The sequence below is a fragment of the Oryctolagus cuniculus genome, chromosome 1 (assembly GCF_964237555.1).
Source record: "Oryctolagus cuniculus chromosome 1, mOryCun1.1, whole genome shotgun sequence".
Taxonomy (NCBI): domain Eukaryota; kingdom Metazoa; phylum Chordata; class Mammalia; order Lagomorpha; family Leporidae; genus Oryctolagus; species Oryctolagus cuniculus.
In genome coordinates, this window is record NC_091432.1 from 163,244,017 (window position 1) to 163,266,421 (window position 22,405).

Consider the following 22,405-nt stretch of genomic DNA (forward strand, 5'->3'; position numbering starts at 1 on the left):
TTTCATCAGGCTCTTGTGGTCTGGAAACCTGAAGAATCTTAGTAGAATGGTGTGGATACATTGTTTTCTTCTGCAACTTTTTACTGCAGACAGAATGTCTTTTTTATAGTCCATATTTTCTCAGAGTCTCCTCAACTTTTATCTTCTATTTTAGTGCAAGCAATCGGATTGTCTGTGTGTGAGAAGAAAAGTTCTATGACTTTAAAACAGAAATCTTGGAGTGAACATCTTTAACAGAAAGGAGGCATAGAAAATAGTAAGTGAATGAATGTGGCTATTAAGCAAGTTAAGATAGTTTGTGATACAGGAGAGACTCATACTTCAAAGAACATCTTGTTACCCACTAAAGGCCTACACCAGAGGTTGATAAGCTATAGCTCATTCATCACATCTGGCCTACTGACTGTTTTTGTACATTTCTTGAACTGAAAATGGCTTTTACATTTTTTAATGGTTGAAAAAACCAAAGATTTTTGTGACGCCTGAAAATTACATGAAATTCAAATTGAATGTTCATAAATAAAGTTTTATTAGAACACTGCCATACTCATTCATTTACTGTTTTCTATGCCTACTTTGATAGATAGCTGTTAACAGTTACCATCTAATCCTTTAAAGAAAAAGTTAACCTCTGTCTTGGACTAAAACATCACTAATTTGTACAAATGAGGAAAAGCTAGACTCGAATACAGTATTTTCTAAAATGAAGATTTCTTCAAGTGCACAAAGAGGACAGGTTAACCACTTGTCATCTACAGAGCCACCCTCCTCCACTCTTACTTTAAGATTTATTTATTTGAAAGGCAGAGTGACAAAGTGGTGGTGGTGGTGGGGAGAGTGAGCAAGCTTCCATGTGCAGTTCACTCCCCCAGTGGCTGCAAGGGCTAGGGCTGGTGCAGGCTGAAACCAGGAATCCAGAACTCCACCTGGGTCTGCCATATGGGTAGCAGGAGCCCAAGCATTTGGGCCATCTTCCACTGCTTTCCAGGAGCATTTGCAGGGAGAGAGCTGGATCAGAAGCAGAGGAGTTGGGACTCCAATGTGTGCTCTGATATGGGATGAGGCGGCTGAAACCACTATGCAGTTACCCAGTTCCCAGAGGCCCTTGTTAAAGGACCAGCTAGGAGGCATTATTGTTCACATATCTCAGTAGTGGCCCAACTTTTTTTTGGTTACACTGACATTTCAGTTGGTTACATTATTGTAGGCAAATCTTGTTTCCAATCTGAAAAATTTGACTTTTTCATTGGATAATCTTTTATAATCTTACTTTTGTACTAAAACTTTAACAAATTGTTTTTTAGGGGATGCTTTTTAAAGCCAGGTGTATTGAGGTATAGTCCCAGGACATTATATAGGCTTTTAGTTGTAAGATTTTTGACAAAATATACAAAGACATAAGCACCATCACAGTCAAGATCTAGAAGAGTCCCATCACCCCAGACAGTTCCCTCCTGCCCCTTTGTACTCAGTAGTCTTTCCCCTTCCTCAGCTTCTGATGAAGACAGATAGGTTTTCTGTTCCTACAGTTTTGCCTTTTCCAGAATGTCACATATGTAGGATCTTACAGGATGTAGTGGTTATTTCAAGAGTCTATTCCAGTTCTCTCAACCGAAATTTAGAAACTAACAAGCTCTCACTACATGGCTTTCAACTGTATGTGCAATGAACAGTAGAATAAATCTATTTTCAGTTATCTAGAAGAGGAATTAAAAGTTTGTTGTTAATTTGTTCACACAAACAGAAAATTTATGGGACCAGGTTTGGAACTGCTCCTTCTTTTTTTTTTTTTCTTTTTTCTTTTTGACAGGCAGTGTTAGACAGAGAGAGAGAGAAAGGTCTTCCTTTTTCTGTTGGTTCACCCCCCAAATGGCTGTTACGACCTGCGCACTGTGTGGACCCGAAGCCAGGAGCCAGGTGCTTCTTCCTGTCTCCCATGCGGGTGTAGGGCCCAAGCACTTGGGCCATCCTCCACTGCCTTCTCGGGCCACAGCATAGAGCTGGACTGGAAGAGGAGCAACCAGGACTAGAACCTGGAGTGCCAGCACTGCAGGCGGAGGATTAGGCTAGTGAGCCGTGGTGCCGGCCGGAACTGCTCCTTCTAAAAGCAGAAAGAAAATGTTGTTATCAGCTACACAGAATTTTCCAAGATAGATTTTATTTTATATAATTTTAGACTTTTTATGTAATAGCTCCCAAATGGTTTCTAAAATAGGTTTATCTATGATAGAGAAGTAGGAAGAAATCTTGTTTTTGTACTCATAATCTGTTCATCTAAATCTTTCTCCTTGCTTCTTAAGTTTTATATTTACTCAAAACCAAAAAATATGCAAAACCATAAAATTTCCACTGTGTTACTTATTTCATTGAGTCCAGGATTATTCTTTCAGAATGGGGAAAAGGGACAGTCTTGTTCATTATATATGTAAGCAAACAGTGACAGAATGTGCATGTATGTTGTAAAAAATGTGTATTTCTTGTGTTTTCATATTGCACTGATTTTCTAGTAAGTTGACTGTGTTCTATAGAGGTAGTTGTTAATCTGCTATTTTTCTTTCTAGACAATTTCACTACTGAGAGAGAGGTGCAAATAAGCTTTAAGAAGTATGTGCTATTTCCTCCACCTTCTTTCTTTCCTTCTGTATTTGGTGTCTCAAGTGATTTATGCCCTTTTGGCTGTTGGTGTCTCTTTTCTTTTTGTCTAGGTTCCTCAGAGCCTCTTTACTGGAAACCAAGCACATACTTAAATAACAAAATTAATATTGAAGTACACGAAAAGTCTTCCTCAATCTTAAGGTAGGCTTTCTACCTTAACATTTTTTATATCTGTGTATTTTCCCCCAGCTCCCAGGAGAGTATATTTAAAAAAGATCAAATGCATATTTCTTAGTTGTAGATTTTAATCCAATAGCACTAGAATTTTGCTCTCTGTCTACACAAGGGGGTTTTGGATTAAAACTCAAGGTAGCAAGTTCAGAAATTGGTCTGAAATTTTCTTTAAACTGAACCCATGTTACCCCTGTTGAAAATTGTACTGACAGGCCTATACATATAATTTATGATATTTCCTATCAAGATGTTTAGCTGAATTAGAAACATTTGTGAACAGGTCCTCTTGCAGCCAGTTGAAAGGCATTTTTCTACTAGGGAAGGGAGGAGGATGTGTAGCACAGAGGCACAGAAGGGAACTCAGAATTCCTTTTATTTCATCGACTGTTGATTAAGTAATTGACTGTAAACTGTTTACAACTATGAACCTTGTTGCACCCACAGAGGAGGTGTTTATAGATAGACATTAAGCTTTTTCTTAAGTTGTTCACAAAGTGTGCTGTTTACAGAGCAAACTTTCTCAAATGCTTTACTTTTTCTGGAACATTACAGAAAGTAGATTGCATGATTGGGTAGACAGCATGGAGAAGGGATTGAAGTAAACAAGTAAAGCTTTGCCTTTGATTTTTGGAAAACTGGAGTTTTTCAACAATAATTCCATTTATACATTTAAGATGGTAGAAAAGGAAAACCTATATACAGGATCCACTGGAAGCATTAGAAAAAAAATGAAAAAAAAAAAAAAAACACCAAAGAGAAACTCAACATTTTAGGAGGTTTTATACTGTTATATTGAACTGATGAAAGGAAAAAAAAGATTCTGACAGCATCAGTTCATATGCAGAACTGAGAAAAAATATCGTTGAAGAGAAATATTGGGAAATGTCCGAGAGAAAACATATTTATTTCAAAATATTGCAGGAGTTCTGGTGTTGGTGTTGCAGTAGTGGCAGCAGGGAGGCACTGTAGCTTCCATTGCTCTGGTCTGTGTCTTGTCCCCAATAAACGTAGCAGGCTCTTCTCTTTCCACTGGGTTCTTTAGGAACCGCACAGGTCCTGTGTTAAACAGCTCTTTGTGCTTCAGCCTCTCTTCTCATATTGGGTCACTGCTTCTCTGTGCTGGGTTAGTTGAGTGTTGTGGTCTTTTGTGCTACAGCTTCTCTTCTCTGTTGGGTTCTTTGTATTGCAACTCATTGTTGAATGAGGTGCACAGACATGGAAGAAGCAAGAAAAGCAAAGGACATTTACTGAAAGAGGCAGAGAAACCCCTCCTAGCAGCTGGGAGAGCTACCCCAAAGGCACTGCCCAGCTTGGCTTCCTGGCTTAGGATTTTTAAGTGTTTCTAAAGGAGGACATTCACCTGATTGGTCAAGGTATGAGCAAAAGTCATATGTGAACCAATCAGTGAGTTGTCAGAGCCTGAATGTGACAGATTCAGCCAGGAACCAATCAGCAGTGGTCTAACATAGAGCTCATATTACACAGGAAAGTTAAGAGTGTGCTCACAGGGGCGGCACCATGGCTCACTTGGTTAATCCTCCGCCTGTGGTGCCAGCATCCCATATGGGCACTGAGTTCTAGTCCTGGTTGCTCCTCTTCCAGTCCAGCTGTCTGCTGTGGCCTGGGTGGGCAGTGGAGGATGGCCCAGGTGCTTGGGCCCCTGCACCCACATGGCAGACCAGGAAGAAGCACATGGCTCTTGGCTTTGGATCGGCACAGCACTGACCGTAGCAGCCATTTGGGCTGTGATCCAACGGAAGGAAGACCTTTCTCTCTGTCTCTCTCTCTCACTGTCTACATCTCTACCTGTCAAATAAATTAAAAAAAAAAAAAAAGAAAGAACTTGAAAAAATAAAAGGGTGTGTTCACAAAGGTCCATGGTAGCTTGCACAGTTGTCACATGCAGCAGCATCTGAAGGTTATGTTACAAATGTTTCTCTCTTTTCCTCCCTCAGGACTAAAAGATGGTTATGGTTATGTGTATTTCTTCCTTTCCTCTTCAGGTGCCCCTGGTTTCCCTACCAAAAGTACACTTCCAGAGAATTAAAGGGAGACACCATCAGTTTCAGTTAGATGCCCCCCTATTCTCTTTTCGATTGTTGTGATAAAATGTAGATAATATGAAATTTACCATTTTAAGAATTTTTAAAGTGAAGTTCTGTGGCATTAAGTACAAGTTACATTGTTGTGTGGCCATCACCACCATCCACCCCCATACTGTTTTTATTTCATCCACTGAAACTCTGTACCCATTAAATAAGACCTCATTCCCCCTTCCCTGGGTCACTAGCAATCAGTGTTCTATTTTATGTCTTTTTTTTAAGATTTATTTATTTGAAAGTCAGAGTTACACAGAGGAGAGGCAGAGAGAGAGAGAGAGAGAGAGATCTTCCATCTGTTGGTTCACTCCTCAGTTTGCCGCAACTGCCAGAGCTGCGCTGATCCGAAGCCAGGAGCTTCTTCTGGGTCTCCCACGTGGGTGCAGGTGCCCAAGGACTTAGGCCATCCCCTACTGGTTTCCCAGGCCATAGCAGAGAGCTGGATCGGAAGAGGAGCAGCCCGGACTAGAACCAGTGCCCATATGGGATGCCTGCGCTTCAGGCCAGGGCGTTAACCCGCTGCACCACAGCAGCTTTATGTCTTTATCAATTTAATTGCTCTGTGAACTTCATCTAAGTGGACTTGATATGATGTGAATAGGCAGGCAGCTAGTCAGGCCTAAGTGAGCTGGAATTCTTGCAGCTCTGCAATGTAATGTTTATGCCTTTACATTGCCCATCTTCTCAGTATGAACTTGTGTCATCCAGAACCAGGGCACATGTGCAGAACCTACCGTATTTGTATATCTGATTTAGGTAGCACCCCTTACCACATAAAAGAGACACATAATGGTGGTGGGGGGGGGGGAGAGTTTTTTTCTTTTTTTTTTTTTTTTCAAAGATTTATTTATTTTATTTGAAAGGCAGAGTTACAAAGAGGCAGAGGTAGGGAGAGAGAGAGAAAGATTAGATCTTCCATCCACTGGTTCATACCCCAAGTGGCCACAGTGGCCAGAGCTGTGCCAGTCTGAAGCCAGGAGCCAGTAGCTTCTTCCAGGTCTCCCATGTGGGTGCAGGGGCTCAAGCGCTTGGACCATCCTCCACTGCTTTCCCAGGCCATAGCAGAGAGCTGGATGGGAAGTGGAGCAGCCAGGACTCAAACTGGCACCCATATGAGATGCTGGCACTACAGGCTCCAGCTTTACCCGCTATGTCACAGTGCCAGTCCCTCCCCCCCCCCGCCCCCTACAGACTTCACTTGGATGTACTGTTCTCTCTTTCTCTCATGGGCAACCCTCTGGCCTATTCCTGATGTGATGGGTATTTCTGCGTGTGCGATGGGCCCACAATCGTGAGTGAATGTTTGCTTCCTCACTGTTAAATAAATCCTTTTCTCACTTATGCTATATATATATATATACATTCTTATATATATGTATATATATTCTTATATATATACATTCTTATAATATATATATATCTATATATATATCCACTTTGAATTCTTATTTCTGCGAGGGCAAGCACATGAAGCAGAAATTAAGCTACTCAGGCCCACAAGAGAATCATGTGATATTTGTCCTTTTGTGATTGGCTTATTTCATTTAGCATAATGTCTTCATTCGTTATCCATGTTGAAACCTATATCAAAATTTCTCACTTGGGTGGTGTTTAGCCTAGCAGTTAAGATGCTTGTTTGGATGTCTGTGTCCTATGTTAGAGTACCTGGAGCTGATTTTGGCTCCAGCTCCTCATTTTTTTTTTTTTTTTTTTTTGACAGGCAGAGTGGACAGTGAGAGAGAGAGACAGAGAAAGGTCTTCCTTTGCCGTTGGTTCACCCTCCAATGGCCGCCGCGGCCGGCGCGCTGCGGCCGGCACACCGCGCTGATCGATGGCAGGAGCCAGGAGCCAGGTGCTTTTCCTGGTCTCCCATGGGGTGCAGGGCCCAAGCACCTGGGCCATCCTCCACTGCACTCCCTGGCCACAGCAGAGAGCTGGCCTGGAAGAGGGGCAACCGGGACAGAATCCGGCGCCCCGACCAGGACTAGAACCCGGTGTGCCGGCGCCGCAAGGCGGAGGATTAGCCTAGTGGGCCGCGGCGCCGGCCCCAGCTCCTCATTTAAGCATTCTGTTAACAAGGACTGCGTGTGGGTGGTAGTGGTGATAGCTCAAGAAATTGCCTTCCTGCCATCCATGTAATAGAGACCTGGATTGAGTTTCTGTGTCCCATCCTCAGTTTAGCCGAGTCCTGGTCGTTTCAGCCATTTGGGGCCTGAACCAGCAGAGGGACCTTTATCTGTCTGTGCCTCTCAAATAAAAAAAAATCATCACATTTTTTGCCAAAGAAAACAGTTAATATAAATTAAGTTCATATAATTGCTTGCTAGATAAAAGAATTACAGTTATTTATTTGTTTATTTTTGCTAGGCAGAGTTAGAAAGTGAGAGAGAGGGAGAGAGAGAGAGAGAGAGAGAGAGAAAGGTCTTCCTTCCATTGGTTCACTCCCCAAATGGCCACTACGGCTGGTGCGCTGCGCTGATCCGAAGCCAGGAGCCTGGTGCTGCTTCTTGGTCTCCCATGTGGGTGCAGGGCCCAAGCATCTGGGCCATCCTGCACTTCCCTTCTGGGCCACAGCAGAGAGCTGAACTGGAAGAGGAGCAACCGGGACAGAATCTGGTGCCCCAGCCTGGACTAGAACCCAGGGTGCCAGCACTGCAGGTGGAGGATTAGCCTAGTGAGCCGCAGTGCAGTCCTACAGTTATTTTTAAACAAATACATGTTTGCGAGATGTGATTGTGGCCTAATGAACACATGGTATCTGCATGGTGTAGATAGAAAGCCCTACTCCATTTCCACAGGACAGCTTCCTGGCTGCAATGTCTAGCTGACCTCATCCAGATTAAATAATGATGCCAGACGATCTGGTATTTTGTGCAGACCCATGTGTATCTGTGGTCTCTGTTGGTTGCAGAACAGAGGTGCAAGTCTCATTCCTCTCCCTGGGAAGGCTCAGGGACATGAACATTGGGAAAAGACAGCTGTGTAATTCAGGTATCATCATAAGCAGAATGGTTCAGAAGATTTTGCAACACTCGAGATCTGAGATAAAGAGAACCAACACTTAGGTGGTAACCAAGGGAAATGAACAGAATGGATAAGTAGATGAATGTCTTTACCGAATTCATTATCATGGGTGGGACTCAAAGTGCTGAGGAGCTTTTGCAGTGGGAGATATCTTTATGGGAAAAAATAGGTCCAGGAAGGCTTCCCTGCACGTTTGGGATTTTAATGTCATCTTTGTGGCAGAAACTGCTTGCTGCCTACACTATATCTTTGTTCCCGGTCTCTCTTACCAGTCAGACTCCAGCTGAAATATTAGTGCCCTTACAGCTTGGGTGGAAATGTTGTATATTCCTTGCCAATAAAATTAATGAGGAAGGGTTCTCAGGAAGTCTTTTCTTCTTTTTCTAATATAGAGCCTGAGCTCACAGCTTAAAGACTTGCACCCTTTCCCTTTGCCTCCTTCTTTCATAGGGGATGCACATGTGATGCCTAGTACACATCTTAACATCAAGAGAACCAAAGCCACATGCCAGGGTGGAGCAGGAGGAGGGAAAGAGCTGAGGCCTTCAGTGATATCCTCAAGCACCTGTGCTAGCCTAGGACTTCTTGTTAGATGAGAAAAGTGAACTCCTGTTAATGACTGTCATTGAATTTCTACTCAGTAAAGCCAAATCCTAATTCCTAGAGTGTTGATGAAAAGGATCCAGAGAAACAGGCAAGACAGAGGAGGGCTGATTATGAAAAGCAAAGGGTATTCAGGCATAGGTGTGGAAATGCATGTGACATAACCTGGGAAAAAGGAATAGAACAGTCTCAAGAGTCACTGATCCTGGCTGCTAAATGTCCAGTGGAAAGATGGCAAATACCAAGGAGGTATCAGAATGATTTATTATTTAAGTTCTATATTTTTAAGATTCTGGGAAGGCTAAAAAAACATGTGTAGTGCTACCTGGGATAATCAACTTTCACTGATGATAGATTTTTCTATGATAAGAATGAATTGTTACACGTTGTCAAATAAGCTGTCCTAATGAAGATTCCACTGTATTATCCAACAGGCTGAGAGATTGATAGGCGTTGGGACAGCAGATATTCAGTAAATTGTCATATGATAATAAGTTCTATCCACATGATAGAAAGCAAAGTATAAACCTCGTGATGGTTCTGATTCACTGAATTTTTCATTTTCTACTGGGTTATGCTTTATTGTTCATTTGGTGTCATTAAAGCAAAATTTGGTGAATCCTCCAAGAAGCTACATCTTTCCCATGATTTTTTAACTTAAGCATGCATCACTTTTACTGGGAGACCTTGTTTAATGCAGATTCATGGGCCTGATTCTCTGAAGTTTTAGTGTAACAGGAATGTTAGTAACAGGTTGTTAGGAATCTGCATTTTTAGTAAGTTCCCCTTGTGTTGCAGTTGGTTTTCTGAGTGTCAGTTAAAAAGCACAGATCTAGAGTCTAGGCCTTGTATTTCTATTTCCCCTGCATCCATGTTCTAGTGCTTTCCACAAGGAAATGAGCTTTGGAAGTAGATGATATCATTTCATCTCCCATGACTTTCTGCTTGTGGTAGGGAGGATTCTTTCCAGGGTGTGCTGTTTTTAGATTTTTTATCCCTCTTAAAATGTTTTATGTGTTTGAATTCCAAAGAAGTACTTGCTTGTATAACTACAAAACTTGTGAAAATCCAGGAAAGGATGAATGAGAAAATAGACACCATCATCAGTCCTCTATCTAAACAGAACAATTGGTTAATGTTCTGGTTACACACCATCGCCAGTCTTCCGTCTAAACAGAACCATTGTTAAGGTCCTGGTTATTCATATTTCTTCCTCTTTTTATTGCATAAAGATTGGAATCAAATGCATTTAAAGATACTAGTGCTGCTTTTCCTATGCTTCATGTTTGAACTTCACAGACATATTGGTGTAAGGTTCTTATTATTACCATGGAGGTGAAGGTATTCTACTCTCTCCATGAATCTCCTGTTCATTACTACCTTATAAGCCTGTCTTACAGAACCAATCTGAGATCAGTTGCTCATGCATATGGGAAAGCCAGACACCAAAGCCACAGTCTTTTGCTGAGAAATTTATTGTTAAGCAGTCAATAAGGAGTTGGGACCTTTGCTCAAAACCTAAATCACCAGACAGCTTCTGCAAAAGATGTTTATTAGAAAGGGATGGGAATTGTTTATGGGAAGGGATGGAATGAATTTATTGGTAGAATGAAGGGCATTCCTGGTATTTCTGATCAGGTAGTACTTCTCATACAACATGTTTAACAGTAGTCTTAGTGCGGTCTGACTGTGTTTGTGGGTAGAAATTTTGGTACAAAATGTCAAGTTCAACCAGTGGTTAGTAGCCCAAGTGCTGTTTGCCATCCCATAGCCCTGACAAGGTTTTAGGCAGTTTGAGGACTTTTATTTTTTAATTTTTTTAGATTTATTTATTTATTTATTTGACAGGTAGAGTTACAGACAGTGAGAGAGAGAGAAAAGAGAGAAAGGTCTTCCCTCTGTTGGTTCACTCCAAATGGCTGCAATGGCTGGAATTGTGCTGATTTGAAGCCAGGAGCCAGGAGTTTCTTCCTGGTCTCTCATGTGGGTGCAGGGGCCCAAGCACTTGGGCCATCTTACACTGCTATCCCAGGCCTCAGCAGAGAGCTGAACTGGAAGAGGAGCAACCAGGGCTAGAACTGGCGCCCATATGGGATGCTGGCGCCACAGGCAGAGGATTAACCTAGTGCACCATGGTACCCCATTTTGAGGACTTTTAACAAAAATTCCTGTTGCTCTACAACCCTGTGAGCTCAAAGTTGTAGGTAGTTCCTGGCTCTTAACCATGTAGAGTACAGTTTCCATTAGAGACTGTCAGAGAGCAAGGGCAAGACTGGGGAAATTCATAAGGGATCTGAATAAGTAATTGAGTAAAAGATGTGTCTTCTACTCAGTGAAGATATAGAGCAAGGATTGGCAAGAGTGGGCCACAGATCAAATCAGGCTTTGAGCCTATTTTTGTGTACCTTAGAGCTAAGAATGGTTCTCACACTTAGAAGGGATTGCGGAAGAACAAGGAGTGAAGGAACTGCCTAAGACCCACAGAACCTAACTGCCAGTATGTAAAGCACCTTGCTAGAAGTAGGTCCTCAACAAAATTGAGGGGAGAACTGCATGAGTAAATGTGTCACTTAAAATACTGCGAAGTGAGAGCATCCCAGAAACATCTAGGGCTTTCTCCTCAACCTTCAGAAACAATATCATGCATTTTCATTGAGCTGTTGAAATATACAGTCTGGTGTGCAGAGCGCTTTTTCATCCAAACAGTGTTATAAACAGCTGCCAGGTAAAGTTGATATAACAACAAATAAAATAATTGCACAAAGCATTTTTTAAAGAGCTTCATATTTTACAAAGCATTTTCATGTTCATTATCTAATTTAATCTTCAAACCAGTTCCATGGAATAGGTATTATTTCCCCCACTAGAAATAAACATGTCATAAACTTTTTTTAAAGATTTATTTATTTATCTGAAATATTTGAAAGTCAGAGTTACACAGAGAGAGAAGGAGAGGTGGAGAGAGAAAAAGAGGTCTTCCCAACCGACAGAATGGGAAAAAATATTTGCAAACTACGCAACAGATAAAGGTTAATAACCAGAATCTACAAAGAAATCAAGAAACTCCACAAAAACAAAACCAACAACCCACTTAAGAGATGGGCCAAGGACCTCAATAGACATTTTTCAAAAGAGGAAATCCAAATGGCCAACAGGCACATGAAAAAATGTTCAAGGTCATTAGCAATCAGGGAAATGCAAATCAAAACCACAATGAGATTTCACCTCACCCCGGTTAGAATGGCTCACATGCAGAAATCTACCAACAACAGATGCTGGCGAGGATGTGGGGAAAAAGGGTCACTAACCCACTGTTGGTGGGAATGCAAACTGGTCAAGCCACTATGGAAGTCAGTCTGGAGATTCCTCAGAAACCTGAAGATAACCCTACCGTTCGACCCAGCCATCCCACTCCTTGGAATTTACCCAAAGGAGTTTAAATTGATAAACAAAAAAGCGGTCTGCACCCTAATGTTTATTGCAGCTCAATTCACAATAGCTAAGACCTGGAACCAACCTAAATGCCCATCAATGGTAGACTGGATAAAGAAATTATGGGATATGTACTCTTTAGAATACTATACCGCAGTAAGACACAATGAAATCCAGTCATTTGCAACAAAATGGAGGAATCTGGAACACATCATGCTGAGTGAAATAAGCCAGTCCCAAAGGGACAAATACCATATGTTCTCCCTGATCGGTGACAACTGACTGAACACCAAAAAGGAAACCTGTTGAAGTGAAATGGACACTATGGGAAACGGTGACTTGATCAGCATAGCCCTGACTGTTAATGAACAACTTAATACATTATCCCTCTTAGTAGTTTTTTTTCTGTTCTACTTAATATGACTGGTTTAATTCTGTAATTAATACACAGTTATTCTTAAGTGTTGAAAATTAACTGAAATGTGATCCCTGTTAAACATAAGAGTGGGAATAAGAGAGGGAAGAGATGTATAATTTGGGGCATGCTCGGGCTGACTTGCCCCAAATGGTAGAGTTAGAAACATACCAGGGGATTCCAATTCAATCCCATCAAGGTGGCATGTACCAATGCCATCTCACTAGTCCAAGTGATCAATTTCAGTTCACAATTGATCATAATGAAAGGACTAAGAGTCAAAGGGAGCACATAAACAAGTCTAGTACCTGCTAACACTAACCGATGGAATAAATAAAGGGGAGAGTGAGTGATCCAACATGGGAAGTGAGATACTCAGCAGACTCATAGAATGGCAGATGTCCTAAATAGCACTCTGGCCTCAGAATCAGCCCTAAAGGCATTCGGATCTGGCTGAAAATCCCATGAGAGTATTTCAGGCATGGAAAGCCAAGACACTCTGGCAAAAGATCTCTGTGAGTGAGATCCCAGTGGAAAGAACAGGTCTTCAAAGAAGGAGGTACCTTTCTCTGAAGGGAGGAGAGAACCTCCACTTTGACTATGACCTTGTCTAAACAAGATAAGAATCGGAGAACTCAGAGGGCTTCCATAGCCTTGGAAACTCATGACTGGAGCATAGGGAGATTACTGATGCCATAGACAGGAGTGTCAATTGGTAAAGTCAACAACAGGAGTCACTGTGCACTTACTCCTCATGTAGGATCTCTGTCCTTAATGTGCTGTGCATTGAGATTTAATGCTATAACGAGTACTCAAACAATATATTTCACTTTGTGTTTCTATGGGGGTGCAAACTGTTGAAATCTTTACTTAATGCATACTAAACTGATCCTCTGTAAAAAAAAAAAAAATTATCAACTCCCAACTTGACTCTCACTGGGATTAAACATGACAATAGGTCTGATCTGATTTCATCATCATTTAAAAAAAATCATCTATTATTTTTCACTTTATGTTTCTGTGTGGGAGCAAACTGTTGAAATCCTTACTTAATGTATACTAAGCTGATCTTCTGTATATTAAGATAATCGAAAATGAATCTTGATGTGAATGGAAGGGGAGAGGGAGTGGGAAAGGGGAGGGTTGTGGGTGGGAGGGACGGTATGTGGGGGAAGCCATTGTAATCCATAAATCGTACTTTGGAAATTTATATTCATTAAATAGAAGTTAAAAAAAAAAGAAAAAGAGGTCTTCCATCTGCTGATTCACTCCCCAATTGGCCACAATGGTCAGAGCTGTGACTATCCAAAGCCAGGAGTCAGGAGCTCCTTCTGGGTCTCAGATGTGGGTGCATGGGTCCAAGGACTTGGGCCATCTTATACTGCTTTCCCAGGCCATAGGTGAGAGCTGGATCAGAAGTGGAGCAGCCAGGACTTGAACCGGCGCCCATATGGGGTGCCTGTACTGCAGATGGTCCCTTTACCCGCTATGCCACAGCACTGGCCCCAGCATAAACACTTAGTGATTGCATAATATAAATTGAATCCTTGAAAGTTACATCTATTTATGCTGTGGTTGATTTACTCCTATGGGAATGCTACAATCAACAGCAACTTTGAGTTCAAGATGCCACATCAGGAAAACAATTCATTTGGAAGATTTACTTATTTAAAAGGCAGGGTGACAGAGTCAGAGAGAGAGAGAGAGATCATCCATCTGCTGCTTTATTTCCCAAATGACGCTACAGCCTAGGGTAGGCCAGGGCAAAGCCAGGGGCCAAGAATTTCATTAGGGTTTCCCACACATGGATGGCAGAGCCAAAGTACTTGGGCCATCTTCCAACTTTTTCCCAAGTGCATGTGCAGGAAGCTGGCTTGGAAGTGGAGAAGCCAGGACATGCAATGGTACTCTGATATGGGATGCTGGCATCTCAAGTGGTGGCTTAACTGGCTGTGCCACAACACTGGCCCCCAGGAACATGTTTTGACCTCGTGCTTCCCCTGAAATCACACTTAAATGAATGTGTGGAAATATCAACATTAGTAGATCAATAAAAGCCAAAATTGGTAAATTTTTGGAAATCAAAAGTGTATAGGAAAGGTGATTGATAAAACTGTAAAGAAGAGACCACCCCAAGAGGCGGCTACACAAAGCCAGTCTGTTTTTGCTGAACCCTGAATATTGTAGAGGATATGAGAGAAAAGGGACTAACACTAACAAGACAAAAGATATTTTAAAGAAAAGTTTCATTTAATGAGTCCCATAGATCATGAAATATATCCCCACACATTAATGCCACATGATTTACGGTGAATTGTTGGTGGTCAAGAGGAGATAACAGGGACTGAGGGAACGCAAAGATAGGTGGGCAGCTGTGATTCTTGTCACTGCCAACATCTCATCTGTTGCTGGCTACTCTCATGTTTATTCATTTTGATTGAAGATTGATGCTGTTTTAAAGTTGTCAAATCTGGTCATTTGCAACAAAATGGGGGAATCTGGAAAACATCAGGCTGAGTGAAATAAGCCAGTCCCAAAGGGACAAATATCATATGTTCTCCCTGATCGGTGACAACTAACCGAGCACCAAAAAGGAAACCTGTTGAAGTGAAATGGACACTATGAGAAACAGTGACATGATCAGCCCTTGTCCTGACTGTTGATGAACAACTTAATACTTTATCCATTTTAGTATTTTTTTTTGTTCTAGTACCATTGGTTGAACTCTGTAATTAACACACAATTATTCTTAGGTGTTTAAATTTAAATGAAAAGTGATCCCTGTTAAATATAAGAGTGGGAATAAGAGAGGGAGGAGATGTACAACTTGGGACATGCTCAAGCTGACTTGCCCCAAATGGTAGAGTTAGAAACATGCCAGGGGATTCCAATTCAACCCCATCAAGGTGACATGTACCAATGCCATCTCACTAGTCCAAGTGATCAGTTTCAGTTCACAATTGATCATAATGATAGGATTAAGGGTTAAAGGGATCACATAAACAAGACTAGTGTCTGCTAATACTGATAGAATCAAAAAGGAGAGAATGATCCAACAAGGGAAGCGGGATACACAGCAGACTCATAGAATGGTGGATGTCCTAAACAGTACTCTGGCCTCAGAATAAGCCCTTAAGGCATTCCCATCTGGTTGAAGAGCCCATGAGAGTATTTTAGGCATGGAAAGCCAACACACTCTGGAAAACAAAAACAAAAACAAAAACACCCTAAATGAAAGACCTCTACGAGTGAGATCCCAATGAAAGAACAGGCCATCAGAGAAGGAGGTACCTTTCTCTGAAGGGAGGAGAGAACTTCCACTTTGACTATGACCTTGTCTGAATAAGATCGGAGTGGGCGAACTCAAAAGGCTTCCATAGCCTTGGCAACTCATGACAAGAGCCTAGGGTGATTACTGATGCCAAAAACAAGAGTGTCAATTTGTTAAGTCAACAACAAGAGTCACTGTGCACTTACTCCCCATGTAGGATCTCTGTCCTTAATGTGTTGTCCAATGTGAATTAATGCTATAACTAGTACTCAAACGGTACTTTACACTTTGTGTTTCTGTGCGGGTGTAAACTGTTGAAATCTTTACTTAATGTATACTAAACTGATCTTCTGTCTATAAAGAGAATTGAAAATGAATCTTGGGTGGTGCCGCGGCTCAATAGGCTAATCCTCCACCTAGCGGCGCCGGCACACCGGGTTCTATTCCCGGTCGGGGCACCGGATTCTGTCCCAGTTGCCCCTCTTCCAGGCCAGCTCTCTGCTGTGGCCAGGGAGTGCAGTGCAGGATGGCCCAAGTGGTTGGGCCCATGCACCCCATGGGAGACCAGGAGAAGTACCTGGCTCCTGCCTTCGGATCAGCGCGATGCACCGGCCACAGCACGCCAGCCGTGGTGGCCATTGGAGGGTGAAACAACAGCAAAAGGAAGACCTTTCTCTCTGTCTCTCTCTCTCACTGTCCACTCTGCCTGTCAAAAAAAAAAAAAAAAAAGAAAAGAAAAGAAAAGAAAATGAATCTTGTTGTGAATGGAATGGGAGAGGGAGAGGGAGCGGGAGTTGGGAGGGTTGTGGGTGGGAAGGAAGTTATGGGGGTGGGGGAGCCACTGTAATCCAAAAGCTGTACTTTGGAAATTTATATTTATTAAATAAAAGTTAAAAAAAACAAAGTTGTCAAATTAAAAGTAATCTCACTTATAAAATCTAAATTACTGTTGTTAAAAATTTTTACTATAAATTAAATTTTACTTTGAAAGGTCACACACACACACACACACACATCTTTTGTGTGCTGGTTCACTTCCCAAGTGCCTGCCAAATCTGCAGCTAGGCCAATCTGGTGTTTTTGGTTTTTAATAGAAAAATTTATTTAATAAGTATAAATTTGTAAAGTACAACTTTTGGATTATAGCAGTTCTTCTGCCCATAACCACCCTCTCACCCACAAACCATCTCATCTCCTATTCCTTCTCCCATCCCATTCTTCATTAAGATTCATTTTTAATTATCTTTATATACAGAAGATCAACTGTATGCTGAGTAAAGATTTCAACAGTTTGCAGTCACACAGATACACAAAGTATAAAGTACTGTTTGAAGACTAGTTTTACTGTTAATTCTCATAGTACAACTCATTAAGGACAGAGGTCCTACATGGGGAGTAAATGCACAGTGACTCATGTTGTTGATTTAACAATTGACACTCTTATTTATGATGTCAGTGATCACCAAGGCTCTTGTCATATGCTGCCAATGCTATGGAAGCCTCTTGAGTTCACAAACTCCAATCTTATTTAGACAAGGCCATCAAAGTGGAAGTTTTCTCCTCCCTTCAGAGAAAGGTACCTTCTTTTTTGATGGCCCCTTCTTTCCACTGGGATCTCTCAGAGATCTTTCATTTAGGTAATTTTTTTTTTTTTGCCACAGTGTCTTGACTTTGCATGCCTGAAATACTCTCATGGCTTTTTAGCCAGATCTGAATGAACTGGGCCAATCTGAGGCCAGGAGCCCAGAGCCTAGTCTGGGTCTACCATTTGAGTACAAGGACTCACATAGTTGAGCATCACCCCATGCCTCTTAGTATGCACATTAGCAGGAAACTGAATCAGAACCAGAGCCCGGACTCCAACCTGATACTCCTATGTGGGTTGCATGTGCCCCAAGCAGTGTCTTCATTGTTGAATCCTATTTATGTGTTTTGTCTTGACAAATTTTATCTTATCATGTTTGCTATTGCCATACCAAATTATATCAGAATAACTACTTAGAACCTATTGTTATTTTTACCTTACAAAAACAAGTCAGAATATTCTAGATCTCAAAGAAAGCATCTGGGGGCTGGTGCTGTGGCGCAGTGGGTTGATGCCCTGTCTTGAAGCACCAGCATCCCATATGGGCTCCGGTTCAAGACCCAGCTGCTCCACTTCTGATCCTGCTCTCTGATATGGTCTGGGAAAGCAGTGGAAGATGGCCCAAGTCCTTGGGCCCCTGCACCTATGTGGGAGACCTGGAAGAAGCTCCTGGCTCCTGGCTTCGGATCAGTGCAACTCTGGTCCTTGCGGCCAATTGGGGAGTGAACCATCAGATGGAAGACCTCTCTCGCTCTCGCTCTGCCTCTCCTTTCTCTGTGTAACTCTGACTTTCAAATAAATAAATCTTTTAAAAAAAGAAAAAGCATCTGGTCCACCTATATCCATTTGACAAGAAATATTGATAAGTGGTTTTGTGTAATTCTTTGGTCCAAATTAGCTATTATTGCCCCAGATTCCCTACATTCATCATAAGTTGGATGACTTTTTTCTTCTTTTGTGAAAATATAAATAGCATGACTGTAATTTATTGTTTTCAAATATATGTGGCATATAATCCTCATTTTAGAGTTCCTGTAGGAAATAATGCTAAAATATGTATTAACATGTTCTTATCCAACAAAATCATGTTCCTTATTGAACCTTCTCAAATGGTATCAAGGAGTTAAAGTTAAGGGCCATAAGTGTACATAATTTCTGTTCCAAGGGGTTATAAAGGGCTTGTAGTATAATTCTCTTTTCAAAAAGAATTTGGGTGTTAGTAAAACCTATGCAAACTACCAACATCCAAGAGTATTGGGGGTAGATGTTCCAATTTGTTCTGATGCTACTATGAAAGGAATCTATGAGCAGAAGGCTAAAACAAATTTTGTAATTCATAAATTATGTTCAGTGCCATTGTAAATGGATTTTTATATTCAAAGATACAGTGGGCCAGTGTTGTGGGATAGCAGGTTAAGTTGCCACGGCCAGCGTTGCTGTCATCCCAAATCTGAGTGTCATTTCAAGTCTCATCTGCACTGCTTCCCATCCTGCTCCCTGATAATGTGCCTGGGAAAGCAGTGGAAGATTGTGCAACTGCTGGGACCCCTGCTACCCATGTAGTATACCTGCATGGAATGCCAGGCTCCTGGCCTTGGCTCAGCCTGGGCCTTTGTGGCCATCTGGGGACTGAACCAGCAGATGGAATATCTTCCTTTCTCTCTCTCTCTCTCTCTCTCTCTCTCTCTCTCTCTCTCTCTGTCACTCTACCTTTCAAATAAAATATATATCAAAAATAAACATGATTATTTTTAATATTCATTGTTCTCAAACTTCTGCATGTCATATGACTGACACACATCAGCCCCATGAGAGAGAAAAATGCTCTAATGAAGTAAAGCAAAGAAATGAGGATTAATATGGTCCTTAAACGCCATGCTGGAATTCCAGCTTCTAGGAGGGTTACATGTTTCCCTTATGCTGACATCCAGCAGTATGTTTCCTCTCTTGGGCATAAGAAAATCTAAAGTGACAGAGGTGACACTACTGTACACTGAAGTAGATGCACATGGACCAAAACATGTTCACCTGACCTTAATCCAATACAGTGCTCCCCTGTGGACTCATGAATAAATCATCTTTGCTTTCTAGACTTAGACCACGAAGGTCAGGGAAACTGGCCTTGCCTTTTATCTGCACGGACTAATCCACTGGCACATTTCCATCAGGAGAGACCAAACTGGATCTAAAGTATAGTCTTTACATATTTTCTACACTTCCACCTAGGCCAAGAAGAACATTTGGGCTGCAAGGCTCCTTTAGTAAAGAGACATGGGATGATAGCATGTGCAGCTAGTGATGCTGCCCCAGCGCTTCCAAGGAGATTGGAGCCACACGTGCTCATGATAGGTCTGTCATGGCACCAAGGACCCTAAATAGTATAGAAACCCCAGCCGTGCCTGATGCATAAAAGACAAGGAGGCAGCACATTTCAGAGTGCATGCTCTGCAGTCACAAAGCCTGGGGTCAGAGCCATCTGGGTGACCAACCTCTGTGTGACCTGAAGGACAGTGTGAGGACATGTGTTCAACCTCATTGGTAGATAACAGGGAGGAGAGCCTGCTTGCCAGCAACAGCTGTCAAGGGTGACAGCACCAAGTCAGGTCAGCGCACCACATCCCCTCCCAGGAGACCCTGAAGCCAAGCCTGTTGATGCAGGCAGCCAGGGTGGCCATGGTGAAGGTGCAACTGTGTCCTGTGGGTGCTGAACAGGACACTTGGATGAGTCTGGTGGGATATGTGGTGCTCCCAGGCTGTTTTCAACTGGTTCTTCCCTTGGTGGCTAGGGGAGGGAGTCTGCAACACGTGGCCAGTAGGGGCTCGGGCTGGGTCCTGGGAAAATAAGAAGTCCATGGAGGCCAAGCCCAGGTTGAAGCCCAGGCTCTGCAGTGGCCCTTGTAGCACCAAACACCAGCAGCCAGCAGCAGGACGGCCCGCAGGTGCAACAAAGTCATGATGGGCCTAGAGCCAAGCCTGGTGTTTTGCCTTTTGGTGCCTTCTGTTGCATCCCCACCCCCAACCCCTGGGCTGCTGTTGCGCCCCTCCCTCTTGTGCCACGCCCCCTCATTGTCACTTCTGATGTGGCTTCACAGGCACTTATCTCAGCATTTGTGCACGAGGTCTTCCACGGACAGCACGTGGAGGAGAGCATCTCCTCCACAGGGCATCCATCAGACCTGTGAGCGTGTCTTTCACGATGGGAAATTGTTTTCGAAAATGTCACTGCAGCTCCTGCTGCGTGGCACCTGCGGCCCTGGATGCGGTGGCTCTGGGAGAGGATGATTCTGTAGCTCCTCTGCTTGAGCCCGCGCCTGCGTCTGCGCCCACGCCCACGCCCACGCCCTTGCCCGCTCCAAAGCCTGAGCCTGAGCCCCAGCCCCAGCCGGAGGCCACACCCGGCTCTGTCCTCCACCACGACCTCTCTGAGGATCCAGATCCCCTGGGACCAGTGCAGCAATTCCTAGCCCGATTTTTCCCGGAGTACTTCTCTAAGAAGCCAGTCCGCAAAATGCGGAAGTTCCAGCGGCTACGAAGCAGGCGCGTCGGGGTGACTCTGCCGCCCCCCGTGGCCAACAAGAGGTTCCGGGTATTCAAGCCTCCCTTGCCACCTGCTGAGGCGGAGGCACCGCCTCAAGAAGGGGTGAACAATAAGAAAGAGGAAGAGAAAAGTGGTGCCCCTTGCCTAGGAGATGAGCTAGCCAGACCCCTGGAGACAGAGGGCGGCCTCCTTCCCCCAGAGAGCACTCCTGGGACTCTTGGGGGACAACTCCATCCCAGCCATTCGGTGGACACTGTGAATGAAGAGGCCCAGAGCCTGCCTGAGTGTGGTCATGGTGGTGCTAGTGGTGAAGATCCTGCACAACATTCACTCTCTCTTGCAGGGCCGAGTGACACTGAGGGCCCTGCCAGTGAGTATCTGAAGGAAGGGGAGAAAGAAGAGGAAGAGGAGGAAGTGGAGGAGATCGCCCTCCTAGACCCAAGAGAGGAAGCAGCCAGGCCCCTGCAGGCCCAGGAAGACCTCCTTCCCACAGCAGGCAGGCCTTTGGAGGGACATCTCCGTCCCTGCCATTGGGTGGATTCCCCCATGGAGGAGGCCCAGGGCAACACTGGCAATGAAGAACCTGGATCAAGTTGTGTCCTGCTGTCTGGGCCCAGTAATGTTGAGGGTGAGGCCACCCAGTGAAGGAGACCAGCAGCCAGGGGAAGGGAAGGAAAAAGAAGAGAAGCAGATCAGATCTCCTCTTCCTGGGAACAAACCAGCTGGAACCCTGGAGACCAGGAAGACCTCCTTCCCATGCAGGTGCCTCTGGCCTTTGGAAGGGAAACCTGCAGCCTTGCTACTCCATGGACAGCCAGAGAAAGGAGGCCCAGTGTTGTCCCGGAAGTGGCCACCCCAGTGACTATGAGGGGCCCAGAATAAGTCGTCAGCACCTTCCTGAGCCCACAGAGACTGAAGAACCGAAGGGAGATGGCAGAGCAAGAGGAGAAAACCAGCCCCTCTCCCTTTGAAGAAAAACCGTCTAGACTGTTGGCTGCCCAGGGAGACTGCGCTCCCTCCCTGGCATAGCAGGCCTGGCTGGGCCTATCCAGGAAAGCCTCCAGGTCTGCAGTGCAGTGCCTGCTGGTCCTGTGGCCACACAGCCTCACTGCAGGGACCCTGCCTCAGGCACAGCCCCTTCTGCAGCTTGGCAGTGCTGCCAAAGCCAGCTGCAGGCTGTCTCTCGCTGCCCTAAGAGGGAATGCCAGGAGCCCCGCTCTCAAGGCCTATGGACAGAAGGCCAGACCATGCAGGCAGCAAACTTCACAGATGGTCCATCTGACAATAGCACTGTGCCACCTGCCTCTGCTGGTCTTCAGTTGAGCCTGGGGCCCACAGGGATGCCTCTTACTCTGTCACTTCTGACACCTGCAGGACTCCTCTCCTGTGTCACTCATGTGAGTTGCCCCTGCCTCCCAAATAGACTTCCATTGCTGTTGAGGGGGAGAAGGCACTGAACACTAAGGCCATGGAGGATAAAATAGAGGCCTTGGGATGGGACAGTCACTGGGTAAATTAAACTGTCCTTCCAGTTTCCCCTCCCCTCCCCTTCTCTCTCTCTCTCTCTCTTGTCTCTCTCTCTCTCTCATATTTGCTTATCTATTTGAAA

General features: G+C 43.7%; 2 protein-coding genes across 22 annotated transcripts in view; both read left to right on the forward strand.

Moving 5' to 3' along the window:
* Positions 1-11,981, forward strand: part of DMRT2 (doublesex and mab-3 related transcription factor 2) — a 204,562-nt gene extending 192,581 nt beyond the window's left edge. Inside the window, exons 8-10 of one of the 2 annotated variants that reach the window (XR_011379712.1) lie at positions 155-256; positions 2,562-2,604; positions 2,706-2,796. Coding sequence is in view for 1 of the 2 variants with exons in the window: in XM_070051283.1 (XP_069907384.1) it covers positions 2,706-2,747 (42 nt within the window). In the remaining variant the exon portion in view is untranslated. Of the gene's footprint in view, positions 1-154; positions 257-2,561; positions 2,605-2,705; positions 2,797-8,402 lie in introns of those variants that run through there. The other variant, XM_070051283.1, reaches the window with a different exon arrangement.
* Positions 11,982-16,521: 4,540 nt separating this feature from the next.
* LOC138844174 (uncharacterized) overlaps positions 16,522-22,405 on the forward strand; it is a 411,900-nt gene continuing 406,016 nt past the window's right edge. For all 20 annotated transcript variants that reach the window (XM_070051340.1, XM_070051345.1, XM_070051341.1 and 17 more), the window contains exon 1: positions 16,522-22,193. In XM_070051340.1, coding sequence (XP_069907441.1) covers positions 20,455-21,441 — 987 coding nt within the window. In that variant the 5' untranslated portion in view covers positions 16,522-20,454 and the 3' untranslated portion in view covers positions 21,442-22,193. The remainder of the gene's footprint in view (positions 22,194-22,405) is intronic.